Raw genomic sequence first — 27,737 nt, forward strand, 5'->3', positions numbered from 1 at the left:
CCAGTTGGTTTATGTCATGTTTTTTATGTCATGTCATGTATTACATCCAGTGAGATAATTCTTCAGAAGGAGGTTGTACATTGGTTGTGTGATATGTCACTGCATTGTTATTACATTTTTTCTTTAGATTTGTTTTGCATAGACCTGCATTAAATATTACATTTTACAATCATCACTTCTCAAAAAAATATAATGCCTGTCATGAACACCAGTGACTCCTTCAAAGTATCTCTTTCACACTCTTTGCATAAAACAGCAGGATAAAGTGCATGCTGAACACATAATCAACATTACAGTCCTTTAAAACTTTGCACCACAATCCGATTCGCTGCTCTCCTCTTCACTCTGTGCTCTCCCATTGAAGCCCTTCCCCCGTGCGTCTTTTGGAGGATTAGGGATATCTTCCCCTGTCTCTATGCCCAGCACCTGTCTCTGGACCAGTTTAAAGTACATCCCCTTGCGGGCCATGAGTTGTGTGTGCGTGCCCTGGTCCACTACGCTGCCCTGGTCGATGACGATGATGTTGTCCGCCCTCTCCACTGTGCTCAAGCGATGGGCAATCACCAGCACCGTGTGCTCCTGCACAATGTCGTTCAGAGCCTGCTGAACCTGCACCCAGAGAAATAACACACGGTCAGAGGTGTAGCTGCAGATTTTGGGCCCTACGTACAACCAGCTTCTATGAACCTCCCCAACTAAATCTACACATATCGTCCTGTGTGCCCCGCCACATACTGTACTTGCTTCCCTGATGAGTCAGTCCAACTTTACCCCCCTACGACGTCCCTGTGGTACAACAGTGCAATGTTACAGGCCTATACTTCCAGATACAAAACTAATGTGTTTATTTTTCATCCTAAAGAGGTAGAAGACATATCCTTGATGACTACATCTTATTCATTATATGGTATATGATTTACTTCGGACACTTTTGGTAGGTAGGTCATGAGTGAATCTGATGTCGCTACACTCTCAGGAAGTCTATTAATGGACAATTCCTGCCATTTTCAATGTGCTGTTGTATTGCTCACGCTAGTAAGTTGAGAATTCTTGCACACCTCCTTGGTCAGGTGCGTAGGAGTGGAACCCCAAAGTCACCAACGTTAAAGTAAAGAAAGCTCCCGCACACTGTTCACATTTGCATGGTTTAATGCAACGTTTCGGTCTACTGACCTTCTTCAAGCAAAAACCGAAAAAAAAAGTTTTTTGTTTGAATTGCTTGAAGAAGGTCAGTAGACCGAAACGTTGCATTAAACCATGCAAATGTGAACAGTGTGCGGGAGCTTTCTTTACTTTAGTATTGCTCACGCTACCCTTGACTTGTCAGTACCCAGTGACGCCGCAGTTTTTGGCCCAGCCCTTTCCGAGATATGAACTATTCTAATGGGGGCAACTTTTGTTTAAATTTTTAAAAAATGAGCATAGGCCTACTCCAAATATTTTCCCAAAAGGTATCACTGTTTGCTAGCTGTCTGCTGATGTTGCATAACCTTTTGGATGTTTTTGGGAATAAATACAAATGTTTTTTGAAATGTAAACAAAAGTTGCCTCCATTAAAATAGATTATATCTCAGAAAGGGCTGAGCCAAAAAATGCGGCATCACCGGGTACTGACATGTCAAGGGTACCGTGAGCAATACAACAGCACATTGAAATTGGCAGGAGTTGCCCTTTAAGTCAAGCAGTGTGTGTTGACCCATCTTTAAGACTTTGTTAGGTACACTATTCCACCGACGTTCAATGGCCCAGTGACAAACAGTGGCATCCACTTAGGTACGCAGCAGTATTTCCACTTCTCTCGGTGTGAGGGGAACAATTGGGCAGGTGAGTGCAAACATGTGATAACAATGCTTTCTAGCTGCAGTCCAATAATACATGGCATGGGAGATCAGATAATGTCACATGAGCGTAGATTATAACTACGGTATATGGGCTGACATTTATTAAAGATGGTAATGAGCAACTACAAAGACAAGGCCTCTGCTGGCCTATATCAATTTAATGATAGCTGCAGAACACCTTTTCCCACAAATATTAAGTATTGCTTAAGGTATTTCCCTACTCATAACTGTATTTAGAAGCTTTCTGTGCATCCACACAGAACTGATTAGAGCCTGCAATATCTCTTAACAAGATAATATTGCTGAGAAAATAATACCAGTTGACAAGATAAGGTTGATTCGCAAACTGATAGAAAGACACGGAGACCCACACAGAGCATTTTTTTATGGAGAGCAGAGGTATCAGCATGCTGCTGTTATCCATCTGTGGGCCAAATCAACCAGACCTTGTCAACTTTTCTGTTTGGGTCCATGCACCTAATTTAAGTACCTGTAGAACATGTAGAACACTCTTTCGCATCTAGTAACAAACACCTGTTTACCAGTGAGATTTTGAATTGAGTTTAAAGCTATTCTGATAAGCCACTAAATGGCTTAGGCCCTAAATATATTGTAGTTACTGTATATTAGAGCAATATCATCCTGATAGATGACTTAGGTAGGTCCACATATAAACACAGCATATGGATAAATAAAAACAGCATTGTGACAGGTGCGTTGTAGCCCCTTAAAAGGGGGCTTTTTAAAATCCAGAGTTTTAAAAGTAGATCAACTGAAACTTTGCTGACGTGTAAACGAGAGGCAAAAACCAATGTGTTTTCAAAAATATCAATGTTCATTTAAACAGCGTCTTAGTCACTTACAATATGTTCACTCTCCGCATCTAAGGCACTGGTGGCCTCGTCCAGGATAAGCACGCGAGGTCTGCGGATCAGAGCCCGGGCAATGGCCACACGCTGCTTCTGTCCCCCAGACAGCTGAGCTCCCTTCTCTCCCACACCTGATATGGCACACACACACACACACACACACACACACACACACACACACACACACATTATGAAGTTAAATCTTCTAACGCTGGATGTCAACACCTACAGAGGACCTGTCACAATACACTTGCAGTGACAGAAGAATCACATTTCCATAGAAAAGATTTCTTCATATGTAACCACACCTATACATATCAGTCCAACAAGGCCAGTGGTGCTCTGAAAAAATATATTTTTTTACATCTGAGTATCTACAACAGGTATGGAGGAGTTAATATTTCAGGGGGTTATGTGGCATAGCACGCCTACAGGTTCACTGCCTGTGGGGACCCAGGTTCCAATTCTGGCCTGAGTCTTTCCCCAAATACTTTAACCCTGTGTCAGAGAATCGTATATGAGAGTGAAATAAAGCAGGCGGGTTCTTTTCCAGTATCTACTTTACGTCGGGTGAACGCCCCTTTAGGAGACCTTCAGAGTCTTGAGGTAGAGAATAAATGGAGTCCCCTTAGCGCTGTAGATGGCGGTAGCGCACGTCTTGTGCAAACACCACGAAAAGAGAAGAAGAAGGAGGGACAACGCCCCCTTAGGAGACCAAATTTTGAGCACACACTTTTGCATTGAGTGGGCGTGTTTCGATTCCTCTTATTATATATCCAACCTCTTTGCCTGTGTCATTCCCACTCACTTTCATGACACTGATCAATGTTTCCTGCATAATTCTCATTGGTCAGGGTGGTGTGAGGTTAGAGCGTGTCATAGACACATGACCATCTTCATTGGAAATGCTATGCTGCACAGTTTCATAAGACTAATGATGTGAACATTTCGAAAAGGTATTCTTTTTTTTTGGAAGAAACTTTTATAAATGTTTATCTTGGCAGAGAGTCAGTCAAGGGTTTTAGGTGTTTGTTGCCGAGGTGGCCGTCTTCGCTATAAAGTGCTGGCGGACACCGTGGACTCCTTTTGCCTGGTTAACACCACGCAATCTCACAAGTGAGTAGTTGCATTCGAGATGTGTCAACGCATGCATGCGCATTTAGACAGCAATGCACCCTGGATGGAAAATGCTGCATGACGGTTAGATTTCCTGTCAAACTTAGAAATTTCGTCGATGTTACTAAGCCCATACGACTTTGTTGCTGTCGACCAACGTTGACGGAAGCACGTGAGTGAGAACTTGTTGTCACGATGTGGGTGTTATTAAATACAGCGCATTTAAAGTCGGCCACAAATATGAACGAGACGATGAGCTCGCACAGGTTTGCTCTACTAACACACCACGTGTGAGGAGTGGGGGGACAGGCAGTGAGGAGGAGCTGAAGTGGGGACCTGCGCAAACTTGTGTAGAGGTGTGAGACAAGACCCATATACACACGTGAGTGAGTTGTTGACCAACCAGTTCATGGGCGCATGACCTCGGAGGCAGTCCGCCGACGAGCGTTGAAGGGGATAAGCAACTGCAGAGGTTGCAAGATCTGACTGCAGCCGCATTCATCCCGCGATAGTTTTACACCATGTGACATGTCACCTCGTCAACGCAACGTCGACGAAATTTCGAAGTTTGACAGGAAATCTAACCGTCATGCAGCATTTTCCATCCAGGGTGCATTGCTGTCTAAATGCGCATGCATGCGTTGACACATGTCGAATTCACCTATTGTCTCTCAGATTAGAACGATTGTGCAAAGCAGCATGGGATTTCCCAGGCTTGCACTCCTTCACTATCTTGTCAAATAGAGGCTCAAAAATGCTCTAATAAATAAATAAATAAATCCTTTAAAAAAACATATTTGTAGTTATACAGTATTGTTTAAAGTCACTTCTAATCTCGTGCCAATAGAGGTAAAAATCCAAGCGTATTTCTGTTTTAATAATAATGAATCATCAGTGCCTCACCTGTGTCATAGCCTTGAGAGAGGCCAGTTATAAAGTCATGTGCATTGGCCTTAGTAGCAGCGTCGACCACACAATCCATGGTCATGTCATCGAGGCCATAACTTATATTCTTCAGGACAGATCTGGCAAACAGTACAGGCTCCTGCCCCACAAGAGCCACCTTGAGCAACAGAGGAGAAACACACAGTTACAGTCAATACACATGAACAATACTGCCACCTGCAGGCCGAAAAGGTAAAGTGAACCACAGTAACAGGTGAGGGAAAATCAGTCATACATGTATTCCAGTGTTTGACACATTTCTCGCATCATACACAATACTTTTATTCATAGAGTGTATTAAAATAAGGCTCTGTTCTTTTAAACAAGACAGTGACACTGTCAGGATGTCGCTGACATATGTGCAGGCCATGTATTGCGACATCGATGTCAGCGACAGTGACACTATGTCTTTTACTCTTGAAAGATACCTGAATACCTTTAATCGGAACTTTACTCTCTACAATAAATTAAGTGTTACACTAGCTGTGCACAAATCTAAAAAATCTGTGATTCCCCCCCAAAAAAAACGCATTAGTCCATTGACCTGAAAGTCATTGGGTTCGTTTTTGATGGAGCAGTTCTAACCAGAATGCATTGAGATGGCAAAGTGCACATGCACACTGCAGAGCAAAAGCAGCACTGCTCCATCAAAAACGAGCCCGGTACTATTATAGTAACAATGAATTTTCTGAGCACACCTGTGAGTGTAGATATGCATGCTCATAGTGCTGCACTGGGCGTCCGTCCAGCAGGACCTGTCCCTCGTCAGGAGCGTAGAAGTTCTCCAGGAGACTCACACAGGAACTCTTACCACTCCCAGACGGGCCCACTAACGCAGTCACCTCTCCAGGTTGAAGAGTGAAGGAGACATTCTGAAAATGACGCCAACATTTGGTATCAAACATATCAAACATCAGCTGAATGAATGGGCAGCGTGCACAATTGTCAACTAGTGCAATCAAGAAAAGGTCTCCATTTATCCGTTTACGTAATCAACATCTAACATCATCAACTCAGATTAATTAACATAGCATATTGTATATGAATTGCAATGTGAATGTCCATAACTTCATACTACGGTTCTGAATTAATTGCTATTCAAATGACTAAGTATAATCCATATTTAGTTAAATATATACAGTATAAATAACCAAAAAAGCCCAAACTCCCCTTGCACAGCCAACTGTATTTTGATGCTGGTGAATTGCAGATTCACAATCCATACAAACACAGAATCCCTACACCATTCATTTTTTATTGCTGAGCAACACATTCATGATATGCTTCTTTTGGTTCAGTGTACAATTCAAATGACAACTTGAGTGATGAAAGGATGGATGGTATATAGTGTTTCTATCTTCGTTTGTATATGGGTGTCCCAAAAATATATTCAGTATAAACATCAAATAATTGTGAAGTATGTGTTTTGAATTTCACACCCATTTAGGAGACCCATCTTGATTCCACTTTGTTGCATTAGTGATGCGCCCTACCATATTGAAAATCTTTGGTATGTCTACCTTGAGTATCTTTGTGTCAGGCCGTGTGGGGTAGCTGAAGGACACGTTTAGGAACTCCACTTCTCCGTTCAGCGTGGCAGGTGCTTCGCTGCCCCCGGACGGGTGCTCCGGCTTCCGGTCAATATACTCAAACACCTTCTCAGCGGCCCCCACCCCTTGCATCAGGCCTGTGTAGACAGATGCTATACTCTACAACACACCACCAAAAAGAAAAATCAGAGGCGGAAAGTTGAAGAAAGTCACATGTGCAATCAGGAGGAACTCAAAGTCCATTCACATCCACTTTCACGCGTCCCATGGACATTGCATCAGAAAGGGCCCCACTGCAAGTGGTTTCTGAACAGGGTTACTACAAGTGTTGTAAATGGGATGTTGCACAAAGAGCAGATCTTACCTCCAAACACTCTCCTAGTTCCAGTTCATAGATGACAAAAGAGATGAGCGTCCCTCCACTCATCTGGCCCGTTATGACCAAGTGGCCACCATAGAAGAGAATGGCCACCTGCAGCGCCAGCTCTGATATCTAAACAGGCACAAAGAAATACAGACAGATAGAAACCTTTAGCCTTTACAACAGGTAGCAATTCCCACTGAAATATACAGACATGGCATGCAAACATTATTTTTAAATGGAGTGTTTGGATGCTGCAGTGTAGTGCATTAATAGTATACCCCTGGCCGTATACAGGCATATACGGGCAGGGCTGCTGACAGCTTTTGCTGGGCCCAGGACAAAGTAATCTGAAAGGACCCTCTACCCAATACATACAATGTAATGGGGACCCGATTCTGGGCCTTCTAACATACCCCTTTGTCCCCCCTGTCGGCAGGCCTGTATATGGGTACGGGTTCAAGTCTGGCCTGGGTCCCAAACTGTCCTCATCTTCAAAGAGCAATTGCAATAAAGACTAAGCCCAAAATATAGTATGTATATACTAGTGCTAAACAGTAGTGTGGTTGTTATTATTTATTGGCCACTACATACAGAGCTGGACCACATGTAACAGGAGTAGGCCAGCGCTTGCTTCTTGTTGAGCTGGAACATGTCCAGCAGCTTGCTGTAGTAGGAATCACCCTCCTGCTCCTCGTTGGCGAAGCTGCGGACAGTTCTCATGGCTGAGATGGTCTCCTCCGCCACCTTGTTGGCCTGGGCCAGCGACGTCTGGACCTCTTTGGTCAGTTTCTAATAACATGGTCAAGAAAGCATTAGAGAATTAATACAGATATTACTAGTACAGATCAGCAGTGTGAATGTGAACACCAAGAACTTCAACTGTAGTTCAACTGTAGTGTCAGCAAGTGGACATTGAAACAAATTGAAACATGGACATGTGCACAGTGTAACAACGGTATTGTCATGAGCACATGTTCTGGCACCGCAGAGGTTTACTCTTTACTGAAAAAAACAACTAATTCATATTAACAACATTACACATAAGAGTTGGCATTGCAGTTTTGCTTACAGTATAGCATACGCTCTGCACAGAAGGGTTACATTTGATTGCTTTTGGTGTTGACTATCATCTATATATAAATGTATCATGTTTCCACATACTTTACCTTGTAGTACTGTCCATACATCTTTGACACCACTGCAATGTAAGGGAAGCCCATGATGGTGACCAGCGTGAGTTTCCAAGACATCCCGAACATGAAGATGAAGAAGCCCATGGCCTTGATGAAGCTGCGCAGGAACAGGTTGACGTTCTGAGAGATGAGGTCACTCACCTGAGTGGTGTCAGAGGTCAGACGGGAGGTGATGTCACCTGCAGAAAAGAATGCAGACTGACGTATCAAAACATATGATATTATATATTATATTATATCATGACATAAGGCTAGACAGAGCTTTGCATGGTTATACAGATTAACCTCTCAAACCTATATACCTCACAAACGCAAATTCATTACAAACTAACATACCATACTGTACGATTAGCCACAAAATGCCTCATAAATCGACCAATGAATTGCTATTGCTGTTTTGAATTTTTAATAATCAAATGACAGTCACAATTAATAAAACTGCTCATTATAGTAAGTTAGCCATATCATCTGACTCAATGGGATCACCTGTATGATTTGAGTCAAAGAAGCCAATTTCCTGCCGCATGAGAGACCTGAACAGAAGGTTGCGCAGCCGGATGTTCAACCTGGCGAAGGTTATGGAGAACACACCTCCACGGAAACCAATAGCCAGAGAACTACGAGAAATACAGGACAGGGGTTACAGCAGGCAAACAGGGTAACAAGCTGTATAATACGCAGTGTTGGGCAGTAATGCATTACAAAAGTAATGAATAACTGTAATGCATTACAGTTTTTTTAAGTAACTTGCCCAACACTGATAATACGTATGTCACTAATAATATAATCCAAAAACTACACACCTGACAAAAGCCAGTGAGGTCAGTGTGATCATAGGCTTTGTAAAGTGCTCCATGCTTTGGTGAATGACGATCCCATCGATGGCTTTTCCAGTGTAGTAGGGGATGAAGGCCTCACCTGAAAGATTTGTTTAGCCATTACAACACTGGTGTAACCTGTTTGCACACACCTGGACACTTGGTTTATTCATCTTATATTGAGTGCACCTCCTCTCCAGAACTAATAATTGGCATCATAACACTGAGCATAAACGTTTTAGGTAACCCTGAGCTATTCACCAATATGTTTTCTTTTAGCCCCAGGGAGGAGGGATGAGTTCAAGTTCTGTATGTGCAGTTTAACATCAAGAATCAACAGTGCATTAACATCAAACTCGATTTGACAGACAATATAGACTGGTTATTTATAACCTAACATCAGGTATTCAACAACGGCTACCTGCTACTACATCAATACATTTTCCCATTAGACCCACACCATTTTTTTACCCAATAAGAGGGGTGAAAGTAGTTTTCATGTCTTACCGGTGCTACCCCTCACCCCCACCATCAAACAAAAAAATAAACAAACCAAACAAAATAATCACGTGCACTAGTATATCTTCGGGTGTCTCTCGAATGGCATAGTGTGGTTGTATGTGTTTTCCACTGAAATTGCACACTTTTTTTGTCCAGCATTAACTCTCTTACCAGTACTGCGCACCTGCTGCAAATTTTGTACTAGTGCTAAGCACTTGTGCGCACCGGTCCACTTGTCTTTCACCCCTACCTAATAACTAATACTAATACCATTTCCATTTGGGGTGCTGGGGTATCACAATGAGAGAGATGCCACTTACAAACAGCAGACAGGATGAGGAAGAAGAAGGCCACAGACAGCAGCAGGGCATCCTTCCTGCAGTAGGACAGCAGACGGCCCACAGTGGCACTGGAGTCCGAGTTCTCCTCTGCACCCCCTTTACTATCGTTCTTTCTCTTCCCACTCGGCGTTTTGCCCTCCACTCCCTCCTGGTCAGAGCTGCTGTCCTCCAGTGCATCCACCAGCCACTCTGCTTCTCCCTCTCCACCACCACCACCACCACTATCACTGACAGAGTTAGAGGTCTTGGCCAGGGTGCTCCACAGACACATGGTGCCCACTGCCGACACACAGCTCCAGGACACTAAGCCCAGGAACCACTGATCATGCATGAGAGCCTCCTGCTCCGAGAAGATCAGCAGCTTGGTGAGGGCGTAGGTCATGACGACGAGGCAGAGGAGGGTGGTCAGTGTGGACAGTTTGGAGACCCTTTGAGGGCCATCTACTCGGTTCCACAGCACCCCTATGGAGGCCCCAAGTAGCAGAGCAACGCGGACGTACACGGTCCCCCATAGGTCCAGGCTACAGCACAATATGTCAAACCTAGCCAGTTCATCGGCAAACATGTGAAAATGAGTGCCATGGATGTACAGAATTGTTGTGATGATGGTGTCGGTGACAATAAAGAAGAGGTTACAACTTAGCACAACAGCAACTCTCATGGTCTTTTGTTCAAGTCAATGTTATCAATCTTTAAAAACACATTAGATTACAGTTACCTGAACAACTAACAATGAAGGAATATACAAAATGAAGCAGCCTCTAGTTACTCTATCACGTTGTAAATAAATAAATCACCAAATGCCTTGCGCTATATTGTGCTTAATACGTGGGTAGGTATAGGTGCGTACGTTTGTCCTCAACAAACAGTCGGTTCACCTGAGTCTAAAATGAACCAGTCCTCTTTCTGTTATCCAAGGTACAGTATTAAAACAGTAGAAAGTGGCTTACTTGTCATGGTCACTCCTAACATTTTCGCTTAAACGCAAACGTTTCTGAGCATGAGCGCACCTACTGTGTGTGTTGGTTGAGAGGTAGCCTACAGTACTTGGCTATCCTATTTCCGTGAGAAATACACACTGGCTCTACAATGAACATGAGATGGTGACTGGCGAGACTTTTGTAAGACGAATTGTCCAAGTGTCCTCCAGCTTCCCTGTCCTGTGAGGAAGATGCCATTGTGAAGTCGGCAAGTCGGGACCAGATGACAACTGCGGTGTCAATGGAAAAGCCGGAAATATTGACGTACACATAGAAGCTCCACCCTCTCATCTCGCCCTGTCGAATCACGACAGACTACCACACTACTAGCACTATCACTCACTTCTGCGTATTTTCTACAGAAGTTGAAATTGCAGGTTATCTTTGCTTTCGAGCACATTTCCTCACATCTATGAGGAAAATTGCTGCTTTACAAACAAGACTTTGAACAATGTATGTCCAAAGATTATTTTGGATATCCAACAATATAAAGGCTATTACTGGTGGTTGCATCAGTATTCTGACGGATAGGTTATGCTGTAATATTGCGCAAAACATCTGCAATCCAGTCAAATGATGTAATTTACAACGTCCAAGTTTGTCTTGAATAGTTTCCAGCAGTCAAGGTCATGACCTGTTAAAGGCCAACTTCCGATAAAACTCAGTTTTACTCACTCCTTTCGAAGATCGGACGGTCACCCCAAGTTAAACTCACTTGCAAGGCTCTCATAGCGGTGCGTCAACTCTCCTGGCTGTGTTTCCCGGTGTTTCCCAATTTACATCAATAATGCAGAGAAACGAGCGAATCACGAAAGCCTTTCTGTGTTTCGTCACGTCGAAAGAAGGCGTTGCCCACAAAGGTTTATATCGACCCATTTATCTAAAAACATGTCGAGTAATTTTTTTCTGCTTGTTTTCAAAACAAGCAACGTCTGGTGGCCCGAAACATAGCTTAGCTTAGCTATCAGCTGGTTGCTACTCTCAGGTACACACACAGCACAAAGCCTCATACATAAAGCCTGCTCACTCCGGTTGCTCCGTGCCTACAGCTCGCCTAGGGGTCGCTGTCGAAAGAGCACAGCCCTGAATGGAGCCTGCACGCCTCCGTTGGCGCCCCTATAGTGCAGTACCACCCGGGGAAGTGGCGACTCTGTTTCCCATTACATTCCCTCCAGGAGCTGGAGGACTGAGCCAATCAGAGACGCGTTTCTTTGAGAGCAGGAGGAGTGAGCCAATCAGAGACGCATTTCCACGAGAAACACGGAACACTCTCTCGTTTCTCCACAAGCCACCTTGCCAGCTTGCAAAAACGTCTTGAAACAAAGCAACCAGAACGTTTTTTAAAACAGGACCAACGCGTAACACATTCAATAACAATTGGGAACACGGCAATATTATTTAAATTACGTTGAGAGGCGATCTTTAATAGGTGTCTGGCTGAATTACTGTACACTTCAAATACACACACCAGATAGAGGAGGTACTGCAAAATAGTTGAATTCTGTCATCATATGCTGATAAGAAACAATTGAAGAGACCCATTTAAGGCGAAATGTAGGCTACATTTAAAGAAAGAAAAAGAATTGTAAATTAATATATGAGTAGGTGAGTTGACAATAAAGTACACTTGACTTGACTTGACTAAAATAGACCGTAGCATTAAGCAACAGGATAGATTTGTGTGCTTCATATACAAGGATGCAAGGAAGTTTATATGTCATATAGAGACACTCTCGTGTCACATGTAATGAAATGAATGGCTGGTGCACAACAAGTGTGCAGAAGAAAGGTTTCATTTTATTTAAAAAGGGAGGAGAGGTTACTCTTCACTTTGGGGTGACATCATCATTACTGTAGTACGAGATCTCGTTAAGTCAGTGTGACACTGATATTGAAACAGTATTCCAATATTACTCTGATTTATGTCCTCATAGTACAAAACTTTTTTTTCATACACAAGTTTTCTGTGCTGATAATGTGTATAACCTGAATGAACTTCACAAGGAGGTAGTTGTGTGAAATGTTATTGCATTGTTATTACTACTATGGGATTTGCTTTGCATATACTTGCATTAAATAATGTATATTTTACAGTCATCACTTCTCAGAAAACATGTCTGTTATGAACAGCAATGACTTCCTCAAAGACTCCCTTTCACACTCTTTGCATAAAACAGCAAGACAAAGTGCATGCTGAACACATAATCAACATTCCAGTCCTTTTAAAACTTTGCACCACAATCCGATTCGCTGCTCTCCTCTTCACTTTCCGCTCTCCCATTGAAGCCCTTCCCCCGTGCGTCTTTTGGAGGATTAAGGATTTCTTCCCCTGTCTCTATGCCCAGCACCTGTCTCTGGACCAGTTTAAAGTACAGCCCCTTGCGGGCCATGAGTTGCGTGTGCGTGCCCTGGTCCACTACGGTGCCCTGGTCGATGACAATGATGTTGTCCGCCCTCTCCACTGTGCTCAAGCGATGGGCAATCACCAGCACCGTGTGCTCCTGCACAATGTCGTTCAGAGCCTGCTGAACCTGCACCCAGAGAAATAACACACGGTCAGAGGTGTAGCAGCAGATTTTGCACCCTACGTACAACCAGCTTCTATGAACTTCCCCTTCAAAAAAAATCTACACATATCTGACTGAGTGGCGCAACCCCCATATACGTGCTTCCCTGGTGACTCAGTCCAACATTACCCCCCTGTTATGACGCCCCTGTGGTACAGCGTTACAATGTTATAGGCCTACTTCTAGGCTTACTCATTTTTCACCTAAAGAGGTAGAGGACAGATCTTTGATAAAACATTATTCCTTATGTACATGATTTACTAAGGACACTTTGTCAGGTAGGTCCTGAGTGCATCTGATGGCTGGAGGGGGGGGGGGGGGATGCATTTGTATGTGTGTTTTCTGTCTGTTTCTGTCTGTCTGTCTGTCTGTCTGTCTGTCTGTCTGTCTGTCTGTCTGTCTGTCTGTTTTTTACCCTGTGAGACCAAAGACAATTTTCATGCTTGCATGATAATAAAGTATAATCTAATCTAATCTAATCTAATCTGATGATGCTACACTCTCAGGAAAATGAAATTAAGTCAAGAATGTGTGTTGACCCATCTTTGAGACTTTGTTAGGCATACTGTTCCAAAACAGTGGCATCCACTGAGGTACACAGCAGTATTTCCACCTCGGTGTGAGGGCAACATTTGGGCAGATGAGTGCAAACATGTTATATTCAAAGAAAAGGGGGGCGCACCTTGAATCAATTTGTTCTTCTTTATTTTTGTGCACAAACGCGTTTCGGCGTGTGCCTTCCTCAGAGTGCAACCTCAAAAATAAAGAAGAAAAAATTGATGCAAGGTGCGCCCCCCTTTTCTTTGATTCTAAGTATTCATTTGGGACAGCACCCTTAAAAGTTATCAAGAAACCTGAGTGAAGCCTGCTACCTTCTTGATGCAAACATGTGATAACAATGCTTTCTAGCTGCAGTCCAAAATCACATGGCATGGGAGATCAGATAACGTACACTGTTGCTGCTCACCAATTTATTCAGCACAACGTTTTGACCTCAGGTGATCTTCACCAGGCGTATAGGCCTATACACCTGAAGAAGACCGCCTGAGGTCGAAACGTGTTGAATAAATCGGTGAGCAGCAACAGTGATTCAGAGAAAAACTCCGCTGCACGACCAGGATTTCTTTTGCTCCCAATATTTTATTTTTCCGTGACGTTTCGGGTTTTACCCCTTCTTCAGACGTGACAATACATAGAAAGTACACCCCATATATACAAATTCCAGGTGATCACATGATCCCATTGCAGGTGTTAACAATTACTATGAATAAATTGGCTCCCAAGTCCCACCACTCATTACTCACAGCAACAGTGTGCAAGTTTTTCCTTCTTCTTAAGATGCAGTGACAAGGCCTCTGTTGCCCTAAATCAATTTAATGATGGATGCAGAGTCTTTTTCACAAATAGTAGGCATTGCTTAAGGTATTTCCCTACACACAACTGTACATAGAAGCTTTCTAATACGTGTAGAAGGGTTTTAGAATGGTCAACCAAACAGAACAGATTGGAGCCTGCACTATCTCTTTACAAGATAACATTGCTGCGAAAAATAATAGCAGTTGACAAGATAAGGTTGGTGCGCAAACTGGTAGAAAGACAAAAAGACCAACACAGAGCCCTTTTAGTGAGAGCAGAAAAGACGTTTCAGCATGCTGCTTTCATCAGTGCTCAGAGCAATTTTCCATCAGTGTGCGAATCAACAGGCCTTGTCAATTTTTTTGTTTGGATCCATGAACCTGATTTAAGTACCTTCACATCCACGTAGAGCACAACTATACTCTTTTTCATCTACTAACATACACTGTAAACCTGAGAGTAGTGTAGGGGTTCCAAAAACGTACGTAGGTGCAAATTAGGGGGTGCACGGCCCCCGAAAGATGAAGGTGGAGGGGCAAAATCTGGCTGTGCAGACACTTCAGTCATTACAATATTAATAAAAGTTAGTGCACCTATAATATCAAACCCCACAAATATTCCTGTGCACAATCTCAAAACTATCCATATTCATTTAAACAGGAGTAACTTACAATATGTTCACTCTCCGCATCTAAGGCACTGGTGGCCTCGTCCAGGATAAGCACGCGAGGTCTGCGGATCAGAGCCCGGGCAATGGCCACACGCTGCTTCTGTCCCCCAGACAGCTGAGCTCCCTTCTCTCCCACATCTGATATGGCACACACACACACACACACGCACACACACACACACACACACACAACATTATGTGGTTAAACATTCGAACGCTGAATGTCATCAACATCAATCATCTGCAGAGGATGTGTCACCATACAATTGCAGTGAGAGAGTAGCACTTAAGTACGAGGTGCCCCCAGGGCAATCTATCACATCAATTTAGATTTACACATACATGGAATAATTTTGTAGGCATATATACAACAATATTTTTTCGCACATGCAAATAAAAGGCTTGCGCAAAGTGCATGTGCAAGGTCAAATATGTATGTGTTTAAACATTTAGTGATTTGAGATCTATTTCTGATATATTGTCACAGGGGCACCACATACGGTACGTACTTAAGGTTAAGTACGACTTAAATGTTTTTGGGAAGTGCAGCTCAGTTGACACAAGCATTCACCATAAAATCAAACGATACACTGAGATTCAAAGGCTCACTTCAGTAATCTAACAAGGCCAATGGTTTAAATACGTACCCAGGAGTTAATATTTCAGGGGGCTATGTGGCATAGCACAGCTACAGGTGCACTGCCTGTGGGGACCCAGGTTCCAATCTGGCCTGAGTCTTTTCCAAACTGCTTTTACCAGAGACTCTCTAAGTATATATATCTCTCTGCTTTTACCCTGCATCTCTAACACTCACTTCCCTGACACTGATCAATGTTTCCCGCAGAATTCGAATTATTGAGGGTGGTGTGAGATGAGCGCACGTCAGACACATGGCCATCTTCATTGGGTTAGGGTTCGGGTTAGGATTGATTACACTGGTATTACATGATATTAATATTGTTACACTGGTTATTACACTGTTCCTAATGTGGTAAATCCACTGTAATTGTTTTAAAAGAATAATAATATGACAACCTAGAAAAGTATTCTTTGGTAACATTTTATTTTAATGGTTCACTATTACAAGGGTTCCCAAAACTTTACCATGGCGAGGCCCCCCACATACCAGTATATTGCAGTCAAGGCCCACCTTACATGGGTCATGCCACACTATTAGTCTAGGTCTGTTAGTCAGTACCCCACTGGAATATTATGTAAGGGTTAACGTTCGGCGAGAAGGTCGCTACCATGGAATAGCAGCACGACAGAGAGAATCTTTAGACCCCGACGCGGAGCGGAGGGGTCTTGTTCTCTCTGAAGTGCTGCTATTCCACAAAGCGACCGACTCGCCGAAAGTTAACCCGCTTATTATATGGATATACTTAAATGACTCACACATGGCGGGGACATTTCTTTAGGCCTATTTAATGTTAAGATTGTTGCTGCGCAAAACAAAACAGTGCCGTTGTGGAACACCGCTAGGCAACAGCTAGGTAGCCAGGACAACAGGTGTTGTCTAGGCCTATCACAGCAGCTGATTAGAGTCTTGTTGAAAAGTCGCTTTAGCAGTGAAAAGTCTTGTTGCCATTGACAGCGGTCTGTTATAGACCAACCCGTCCGTTATCGAAAAATAACAGACGTGCGAACGTTGGGGAGCCCCGTTGAAATGAATGGAGCATTCGACCGATGACGTCACAACCATATAATAAAAAACAATAATATGACAACAATAGAAGTAATGTTCAGCAATGGATTATTATAATGCAGCTCTTAATGGGAATATTGTTAAGGTTATTTTGGTGCACTTTTTACTGCACAACATTAACTGTCAGTAGGCTACTTAGAACCAAAACCGGTGTGGCTAATTAAGGAAGGCATGGAACACTGAAGAGTAACTATCATTTTTTTAAATTTTAGAACTCTGCTGTAGAATACTCAATGGCAACCAATGCTTGCTGTGAGGACTAATTAGTTAGCTGCTGGCCCTAGTGAGTCATCGAGAACAGGTGTTGCCAATTAAAGATTCTGACAGTTACTCTTCAGTGTTCATTAGCTAAGTTAGATTATGTTATTTTTACTACAAATGCTATACATGGGTTCTCATTTTTTGTTTTCCCCTGGCTGCACAACCCTGGCTGCACACAACTTAACCTCTGATTGTTGGAGACCGCTGTCGGTCAAAAAATTAGCTCACGTGGTTGGCTGCCAATGGCTTGCCCCTCCTCACAACACCGATTAATAAACAAACAAAAAACATGTATGCTTTGGCCCAAAAGGCAAGCCCACTTTAAGCATTTTCTACAAGAATGCAGTCTAGTTTAAATAAAAACTGTGCTATAGTTTTCCTGCCAACCTGCCGCGGCCCCCTAGCATCCCTTCGCGGCTCCCCAGGGGTCCCCGGCCCCAATTTGAATACCACTGCACTAATACAGTGGATTTCCCACATTAGGAACAGTGTAATAACCAGTGTAACAATATGTAATACCTTGTAATACCAGCACTTTATAGCGAAGACACCCACCTTGGCAACAAATACCTGAAACCCTTGACAAGCTCTCAGAAAAGATAATGATTTCTTAGAAAATGTTTAAAGAAAGAATATGGAAAGAATATACTTTATTTTAATGGTTCGCTATTACAGTGGATCTACCACATTATGTACAGTGTAATAACCAGTGTAACAATATCCAATACTATGTAATACCAGTGTAACAGCATGTACCAATTTTGTACTTGCATCTAGGGTTAGGGTTAGGGTTAGGTGATCCGGATCACCACCAAAATTTAATCACTTGTTCCTAGTCATTTCCCCAGAAAAATATCCTGCTGACAGACATACAGATAGACAGACAGACATGCAAACAGACATACAAACAGACAGACAGACAGACAGACAGACAGACAGACAGATAAACCAACCCAACCGAAACATAACCTCCTTGGCGGAGGTAATTAAACATCAGTGCCTCACCTGTGTCATAGCCTTGAGAGAGGCCAGTTATAAAGTAATGTGCATTGGCCTTAGTAGCAGCGTCGACTACACAATCCATGGTCATGTCATCGAGGCCATAACTTATATTCTTCAGGACAGATCTGGCAAACAGTACAGGCTCCTGCCCCACAAGAGCCACCTTGAGCAACAGAGGAGAAACACACAGTTACAGTCAATACACACCTGCAGGCAATTTACCACAGTAACAGGAAAAATCAATCCACTGTTTTCATGTTTGACACATTTCTCGCATCATCTGTGTCTTCTCCTCTTGAATGATGCCTGAAGCAGACCTTTGATCGAAACTTTACTCTATACGATAAATTAAGTGTTTAGCTAGCTGTGTGCAGATCTAAAAAATCTGTTATTTTCCCCCCAATAAACTGATTAGTCCAGTTTGACCTAAAGTACAGTCATTGGGCTGATTTTTGATGGAGCAGTTCTAATCAGAATGCATTGAGATGGCAAAGTGTGCATGCGTGCTGCAGAGCAAAAACAGCACCGCTCCATCAAAAACTAGATCAGTACTATTAGCAGGGGTGATAGTGAAAAAAAAATCCTGAGCCTGAACTTTTTTCCCTGCTCTAACGACGACGACAAGATTCTGCATAGTGACATAACGTAGGCCTATATGACACATTATTCAACATTTAATAGCCTGTGTATGACCAGTATTCAAGCCTGATAGTAGAAGAAAACCCTAAACCTGTAACACTTTCTAAGATACGAATAATCTAATGCCTAATTATTATCAATGTTTTTATTTTTGCAAACTCTGTCAAGCCCGAAATCAGGCATGGAGCCTGAATACTATAACCCCGGTACTAGTATAGTAACAATGGATTTTCTGAGCACACCTGTGAGTGTAGATATGCATGCTCATAGTGCTGCACTGGGCGTCCATCCAGCAGGACCTGTCCCTCGTCAGGAGCGTAGAAGTTCTCCAGGAGACTCACACAGGAACTCTTACCACTCCCAGACGGGCCCACCAACGCAGTCACCTCTCCAGGTTGAAGAGTGAAGGAGACATTCTGAAAATGACGCCAACATTTGGTATCAAACATCAGCTGAATGAATGGGCAGCGTGCACAATTGTCAACTACTGTAGTGCAATCAAGGAAATGCGTACATGTCAACATCTAACATCATCAACTCAGATTAATTAACATAGCATATTGTATATGAATTGCAATGTAAATGTCCATAACTTCATACTACGGTTCTGAATTAATTGCTATTCAAATGACTAAGTATAATCCCACAGCACGGGTTATGAAATATTATTTTTAATGAAATTCGGGTCGGGTGCGGTCGGTCAGGACCTTTGAAATGATGCCGAATTTTAAAGTAGGCTATAGGCTAGCCAATAGGCTATAGTTTACTTTAGCAGACAGGGACATTTTTTACGAAATAGATCATATGGCTGAATAACTACGATGGTGCCACGCGCTCTGCAGGAGACTTAATGAGGCTCCTGCGTTGGCCGAATATCTTCTGCGCGCAACTGGTGCAGCAGGTGCAACCATTGAGTGCATTTTGAAGAACACAGAGGGTGCTCTCTAAACAGTGCAGTGATGGATATAGCCTACATATTTTCTTATACAATTGTAATGGTTTCGCACTCATGTGTTGCTTACAGAGTTTGTTTTCATTTCCTGTGTCGTACCATGACTACGAGGCAATCCACTTGACGGGTGGCTCCGTCTGCTCACCAACCTACAGATTAATTTTCTCCATGTATCCAAACGACGATGTTACCGAAATAAACAATTAGTCGGCAGTCGTCATTGCATGGCCTCGTTCAAAAATCCAACATGTCCTGTTGAAATGCACAGCTGTCTTGTTCTTGACGCAAATTCCTTTTTTAAGACCTTTATTGACGTGATTGTGCTTTGCCAATGACGCTAGGGTGTTCATAAAGACGCACGGCTACTATTTTCAAAGGCGGGTCGGGAAGCGGGCCGGGTCAATATTTTTCATGAATAATTCTTGCGGGCAGGGCAAGCGGGCGGACTAGGGAAAAAAGCGGTCGGGTGTGTCTTGTTTTTTCGTCGACCCGCGCATCACTGCGCCCAACCATATTGAAAATCTTTGGTATGTCTACCTTGAGTATCTTTGTGTCAGGCCGTGTGGGGTAGCTGAAGGACACGTTTAGGAACTCCACTTCTCCGTTCAGCGTGGCAGGTGCTTCGCTGCCCCCTGACGGGTGCTCCGGCTTCCGGTCAATATACTCAAACACCTTCTCAGCGGCCCCCACCCCTTGCATCAGGCCTGTGTAGACAGATGCTATGCTCTACAACACACCACCAAAAAGAAAAATCAGAGGCGGAAAGTTGAAGAAAGTCACATGTGCAATCAGGAGGAACTCCAGGAGGAAGTCCATTCACATCCACACAATCACACGTCCCATGGACATTGCATCAGGCTACACTGCAAGTGGCTTCTGAACAGGGTTACTACAAGTGTTGTAAATGGGATGTTGCACAAAGAGCAGCTCTTACCTCCAAACACTCTCCTAGTTCCAGTTCATAGATGACAAAAGAGATGAGCGTCCCTCCACTCATCTGGCCCGTTATGACCAAGTGGCCACCATAGAAGAGAATGGCCACCTGCAGCGCCAGCCCCGATATCTAAACAGGCACAAAGAAATACAGACAGATAGAAACCTTTAGCCTTTACAACAAGTAGCAATTCTCATTGAAATATACAGACATGGCATGCAAACGTTGTTTTTAAATGGAGTGTGGGGGTGCTGTGGTGCAGTGCATTAATATACCAGGCCATATAAAGGCATACGGGTTCAAATCTGGCTTGGGTCATTTCCCAAACTTTCCCCATCTTCAATGCCCTGTTGCAATAAAGACTAAGACCCAAATACAGTTTATATACCAGAGCTAAAAAGTAGTGTGGTTGTTTTTATTTATTGGCCACTACATACAGAGCTGGACCACATGTAACAGGAGTAGGCCAGCGCTTGCTTCTTGTTGAGCTGGAACATGTCCAGCAGCTTGCTGTAGTAGGAATCACCCTCCTGCTCCTCGTTGGCGAAGCTGCGGACAGTTCTCATGGCTGAGATGGTCTCCTCCGCCACCTTGTTGGCCTGGGCCAGCGACGTCTGGACCTCTTTGGTCAGTTTCTAATAACATGGTCAAGAAAGCATTAGAGAATTAATACAGATATTCCTAGTACAGATCAGCAGTGTGAATGTGAATACCAAAAACTTCTGATGAAATACTGTTCTGTCAGCAAGTGGAAAATGAAACAAATTGAAACATGGAAATGAATACAGTAACAACTCTATTGCCAATAACAACTCTATTATCATGAGCACACATTTGGCAATGCGGAGGGCGCAGGGGCATAGCAGCTACTGTATGTACAATCAGTAGCTGCCCCCCCCCCCCAGCAATATATCTTCATGAATCGGATTGTGTGTGGGCCCCCTATATACATGGGGCCCTGGTGACTCAGTCACTGTTTATTAGGGCTGTAACGATATTGTATCGAACCGAGAAATCGTGATACACAGAGTCACGATACTGTATCGTGATGCAAGAAGGCAGTATCGTGATACGCCCTTTCAAAGTTCTGTTACCCTTCAGTCCAGAAAACAAAAGCAAAAAGCAAAATAATTAATTTTAAAAGATACATTTATAAAACCGTTGGGTGTATCAAACCATAGGACGGAAATCGTTATGCGAACCGAATCGTGACTTTAGTGTATCGTTACAGCCCTACTCTTTATCCCCCTGAATAACACCCCTAGGAGGGCAGCCTGAGTTTGAAGCCAGGCGGGATGACTCTTCTCCCCTTTGTTACAGGGAGAAGTACCCCATTACGTTATTTTACACAATCTACATGTGTGTAGTTGTATAAATGTATTATTTTGAAATGGTTTACAATAAATATGAAAAAGGGAATAAAACGAAATAATGGGAGATCTACAAATTGTGAAGCCCATCCACTCTACTGAAAAAAAATCAACTTCTTTATCACAACATTACACAGAGCCTAGTAAAATATTAAGAGTTGGTCATTACAGTTTTGCTGACAGTAATGTTATAACATAGGCTCTGTGCAAAGGGATGAAATGTGATCGCTTTTGGTGTTGATTTATCATTGATATATACATAGTATAGGCCTACATGTACATGTATTGTGTCTCCACATACTTTACCTTGTAGTACTCTCCATACATCTTTGACACCACTGCAATGTAAGGGAAGCCCATGATTGTGACCAGCGTGAGTTTCCAAGACATCCCGAACATGAAGATGAAGAAGCCCATGGCCTTGATGAAGCTGTGCAGGAACATGTTGCCATTCTCAGAGATCAGGTCGCTCACCTCAGTGGTGTCAGAGGTCAGACGTGAGGTGATGCCACCTGCAGAAAAGAATGTTGTATCAAAGCATGTGATATGATATGTGATACTACTTACATCATATCATATTATATCATGACCTCAAGATAACCACGCTTTGCATGGTTAGAAAAAAAACCCTCTCAAACGCAAATTCACACAAGTTAACATACCATGCTGTCATGTTAGCCACAAGATGCCTCATACAGTACATTGACCAATGAATTTCTATTGGTGTCTTGAATTGGTAATAATCAAATGACAGTTACAAATTCGTAATGACAATAGCAAATCATCTGGCTCAATGGTATCACCTGTATGATTTGAGTCAAAGAAGCCAATTTCCTGCCGCATGAGAGACCTGAACAGAAGGTTGCGCAGCCGGATGTTCAACCTGGCGAATGTTATGTGGAACATTCCTCCAAAGCAACCATCGGCCAGAGAACTACGAGAAATACAGGACAGAGGTTACAACAGGCGAACATGGGTCACCATTATACAACACAAAATACATGTATGTCACTAGAATATAAGGAATATGTGAGGAATATTCACCCCTATCATACTCTGTACACTTCCTGCTTTATGACAATTTAACCCATTGTCTTCATGCACCTTACCAGAATCTATGTTCTACCTTGATTACCATGCAATACTTGAGTGCGTTTTAATATGCGACCTTGCCTCCTCCACTTGCCTCCTCCACTTGCTTCTCGTCATGATGACATCACTGACAACAGCATTATATTTCAATATCTTGCAAAAGCTCAATTGTAGAGTCTTTTTCTCATTTGCAATTGGGATGGTGAATGAAAAACAGTCCCTCAAAAGTTTTTGTGGCGAGGCTGACAGCTGGGAAACTTTATCGTTTTCTCCACGGAGGAGGGGCCAGGAGGCGGGACGAGGAGACAAGCACAAGTGGAGGAGGCAAGGTCACATATTGGGATGCACCCCTTGTCTGGCGGCAAACGCTCGCAGTTCGAAAAGAACGCGCAAGGCAGCCTGGGTAGGCCCACTCCCAGGCTAATGCAATACGTCTGTTTTCTCTTAATTCTACATCACATACTAGATCATAAATGTATCTGTCAAAACTCATTTCTGGTCATGTTCATCTGTCTACCCCAACTCACAGAGTATGTTTTTTTGCCAGCTCACACAATATGTTTTTGCACAATTGCCTTTTATTTTTTATTTACTTTTTTCTTTTCCCCCTCCCTGTCTATTACCTGTGTTATATGTGTCTTGATATGTCCTTGTGGGCACTATGTGTATTTATGTCAGCTACTTGACACCTGAATTTCCCCCCGGGGATCAATAAAGTTGGCCTATGTTCCTATGGGAATGTAAAGGCCTAAGTAAGTACAAACCCCAACTCCGATGAAGTTGGGACGTTTGGTAAACAGTGAATAAAATCAAAATGCTATCATTTTCAAAACATTCAATCTATTCATTAGATGGAGAATAGTGAAAAGATAACATATTAATTGTTAAAACCGAGAAAAAATATTGTTTTGGGGGACATATGTACTCATTTCTAATTTGATAAATCCAACACGTCTCAAAAGAGTTGGGACGGGGACAATAAATGGCAGCAAATGTCGAGGAAGACTAAAAACAAAACAAAAGACAACACTTAACAGTTAAATACATTAACAGATGAGATGATTTTATATAAAAAAAAAACAGTGTTAATTCCTATCTTGGACATGATTTCACCAGCTTAAATGGTGGGTGTATTCCTTGTCATGTTTTGCAGTGTTTTCCTTTCTGTAGTGCTTACAGTGTGACAGGTCTTGACCAAAAACCCACCATTTTATCACCTGCTGGTCCTTATGATGGAGCCAAACTGTTAAAACATAGAACATAGTAGCGAATGCAATTTGACCTTACTATGTGGCAGTAATCGAAGATCTCCCTTCAAAATATAATGCATGAGTGGCTTTTCATGCTGTTTAAAACCCATTTATACCATTCAGCACTGTATTTAACTCTACAGATGAGTGAGAACATCTTAACCAATGCACTACTGCACCCGCATGCCATCATGGAGGCTGACTTTTGAAGCTAGCACTAACACAAGTTGGATGGTCCATTTTCACTGTAGCACAGGATGTGCAATGCTCTATTATTGTCAAAAAGAATGGACTTCTACAACTTCTGCTGACTTCTGTAAGCAAAGGACAGTTTCCCATGTCTTCTGGGTTTATTTCAAGTGAGCTCAGGTGCTTAGGAGAATGTTACACCCCTGTATCATTTGCACGCATTAAGCATTCTTAATATGGTCAATTTTCAATAGCTCTAGCACTCCAGGAATTAGAGTGAGACTACAGCCAATACATATTTCATGATGTCATGAACCTATACAATGATTTTAGTAAAAAAAAATATGTCTTATATACACTCAATCGTGGTAAATCAAAGGGAATTCAAAAATGTATGTAATAACTATGGTAATTATTCCCTTTGCATCTTTAATTCTGAGTGACTCAGCCTCTCTGTGATGATCTTATACCTGGACACCTATATTGTCCGTCAGTACAATTCATTTTGAAATGTTCTTCTTTGTTGTTTTATCTTATTTGGATGTTTACTAACTTTCACTGATCCCTGTCCCAACTCTTTTGAGACGTGTTGGATTTATCAAATTAAAAATGAGTACATATGTCCCCCAAAACAATATTTTTTCTCAGTTTTAACACTTAATATGTTGTCTTTTCACTATTATCCATCTAATGAATAGATTGAATGTTTTGAAAATGATACCATTTTGATTTTATTCACTGTTTACCAAACGTCCCAACTTCATCGGAGTTGGGGTTTGTAAGTAATCAATAAAGTTACTCAACTCTACCGTAATACAAAAACTACACACCTGACAAAAGCCAGTGAGGTCAGTGCGATCATAGGCTTTGCAAAGTGCTCCATGCTTTGGTGAATGACTATCCCATCGATCGTTTGTCCAACGTAGTAGGGTATGAAGGCCTCGCCTGAAAGATTTGATAAACAATTATCACACGGGTGCAACCTGTTTTCAGATACCTGGACACTTTGTTTATTCATCTAGTGCTGAGCGCACCTCCTCTCCAAAAATAATAATTGGCATCATGAAACTGTGCATCAATTTGTTGTGTAACCCTGAGCTATCTGTCCATTTGATTTCTTTTAGTCCCAGGGTGCAAGGTCGAGTTCAAGTACTGTAGGTGCAGTTTAACATCAAGGATCAATACTGCATCAACATCAAACTCGATTTGACAGACAGTATCGACTGTTTATTTATAATTACAACATCATCAGGTATTCAACAAAGGCTACTTGCTACAACATCAATACACTTTCCTATTGGAGTCACACCTCATGTTTACCTAATAACGATAACTGTCATTTGGGATGCTGGGGTAAAAATGGTAAATGGTAATTAGACTGCATTTATTTGGCCCTTTTTCACTCCTTTTAGCACTCAAAGTTCTTTACATGTATGCTTCACATTCACCCAGGGTACCACCAGGGGCGTAGGCAGAAATAATAAAACAGGTGGGCCCAAAAAAAAAAATCGGACGGGCCCAACCCGAAAGCGTGTAGGTAGATATTATGAAACCGTGCTCAAAAATGATACTTTTAAATTGAAATCATAGAAATCACAGAAGATGAACCAGACTTTCGACAAAATGATTAATAATCACTCAGTGCTATGCCATTAATTATAGTTCAATGAGGCAAAAGTTGACTGTCCAGTGTGAATGGGGAGGGCCTGGATGTCAAGTGAGCGGGCCCAGGCCCACCCAGGCCCACCCTTGGCTACGCCTATGGGTACCACACTGCTACCAGGGCCAATTTGGGGTTAAGCATCTTGCTCAAGGACACATTGATGGGCTTCAGGCGGAGCAGGGCTTGCAACCTTCTGATTGCCAATTGGACTTTTCTCTATCAACTAAGTCAACACCTTATCACAATGAGAGATATGCCACTTACAAACAGCAGACAGGATGAGGAAGAAGAAGGCCACAGACAGCAGCAGGGCATCCTTCCTGCAGTAGGACAGCAGACGGCCCACAGTGGCACTGGAGTCAGAGTTCTCCTCTGCACCCCCTTTACTATCGTTCTTTCTCTTCCCAGTCGGCGTTTTGCCCTCCACTCCCTCCTGGTCAGAGCTGCTGTCCTCCAGTGCATCCACCAGCCACTCTGCTTCTCCTTCTCCACCACCACCACCACTATCACTGACAGAGTTAGAGGTCTTGGCCAGGGTGCTCCACAGGCACATGGTGCCCACTGCCGACACACAGCTCCAGGACACTAAGCTCAGGAACCACGGATCATGCATGAGAGCCTCCTGCTCCGAGAAGATCAGCAGCTTGGTGAGGGCGTAGGTCATGACGACGAGGCAGAGGAGGGTGGTCAGTGTGGACAGTTTGGAGACCCTTTGAGGGCCATCTACTCGGTTCCACAGCACCCCTATGGAGGCCCCAAGTAGCAGAGCAAAGCGGACTAATACAGTCCCCCATAGGTCCAGGCTTGAGCACAATATGTCAAACCTAGCCATTTCATCGGCAAACATGTGAAACTTAGAGCCATGGATGTATAGAATTGTTGTGATGATGGTGTCGGTGACAATGAAGAAGAGGTTACAACTTAGCACAACAGCAATTCTCATGGTTTTTGTTCAAGTAAATGTATCAATCTTTAAAAACACATTATATTACAATTACCTGCACAACCAACAATAAGGAATATCAAAATAAACCAACCTCAATTTACTGATATCGTTGTAAAGAAATCATCACCAAATGCCTTGCGTTACATTGTGCGTAACGTTGGTATAGGTGCATACTTGTGTCCTCAACAATCAGGTTCAAAGTCCAAAATGACTCAGACCTCTTTCTGAGATAGTCTTCGAACAGTAGAAAGCTTCTCACATGTCATAGTCACTCAATACATTTTCGGTCAAAACGCAAACGGTTCTGAGCATGAGCGCACCTTCTGTGTGTGGTGGTAGAACTACTATTCGGTAGCCTGGCTCTTGCGCAGAGCTTCGTGCATCTTCGTTACACTTCGTGAGCTCGAATATCCATCTGCGTGAGAAAGGTTAACTATTCGGTACTTGCCTATCCAATTCCCGTCAAAATACAGAATGGCAGTGGCATTAGTGGCACTATAGTGAACATGAGGCGATGACTAACGAGGCTCTTGTAGAAAAGTCTTGCCAAAGTGCTCTCCAGCTTCCCCGTCCAACGAGGAAGATGCCATAACTCCCCTTATGTCCGGCTGCGTCCTGCGCGT

The 27,737-nt window shown here is 42.9% G+C and overlaps 1 protein-coding gene across 1 annotated transcript; it reads right to left on the reverse strand.

Moving 5' to 3' along the window:
- On the reverse strand, positions 1-27,380 carry abcb9 (ATP-binding cassette, sub-family B (MDR/TAP), member 9). Its single transcript, XM_063193508.1, has 22 exons — positions 26,433-27,380; positions 25,336-25,450; positions 22,778-22,908; positions 22,281-22,486; positions 21,042-21,239; positions 20,605-20,733; positions 20,208-20,396; positions 18,961-19,134; positions 18,083-18,242; positions 15,113-15,249; positions 12,744-13,049; positions 9,518-10,202; positions 8,682-8,796; positions 8,365-8,495; positions 7,852-8,057; positions 7,277-7,474; positions 6,686-6,814; positions 6,292-6,480; positions 5,470-5,643; positions 4,730-4,889; positions 2,705-2,841; positions 1-609 (listed from the first exon to the last, which is right to left on the reverse strand). Exons 1-22 carry the CDS (start codon positions 27,109-27,111, stop codon positions 301-303), a joined length of 4,857 nt encoding a protein of 1,618 aa, XP_063049578.1. The 5' UTR covers positions 27,112-27,380; the 3' UTR covers positions 1-300.
- Positions 27,381-27,737: the final 357 nt, after the last annotated feature.

The sequence above is a fragment of the Engraulis encrasicolus genome, chromosome 3 (assembly GCF_034702125.1).
Source record: "Engraulis encrasicolus isolate BLACKSEA-1 chromosome 3, IST_EnEncr_1.0, whole genome shotgun sequence".
Taxonomy (NCBI): Eukaryota; Metazoa; Chordata; class Actinopteri; order Clupeiformes; family Engraulidae; genus Engraulis; species Engraulis encrasicolus.

Excerpts from the sequence above, each read along its gene's own strand:
- abcb9 (XM_063193508.1), bottom strand. The coding sequence starts at position 27,111 with ATGAGAATTGCTGTTGTGCTAAGTTGTAACCTCTTCTTCATTGTCACC. Across the intron at positions 7,475-7,851 it reads TGTATGGACAGTACTACAAG|AAACTGACCAAAGAGGTCCA; the intron begins GTAAAGTATGTG and ends CCATGTTATTAG. Across the intron at positions 610-2,704 it reads ATGCGGAGAGTGAACATATT|GTTCAGCAGGCTCTGAACGA; the intron begins GTAAGTGACTAA and ends CTCTGGGTGCAG.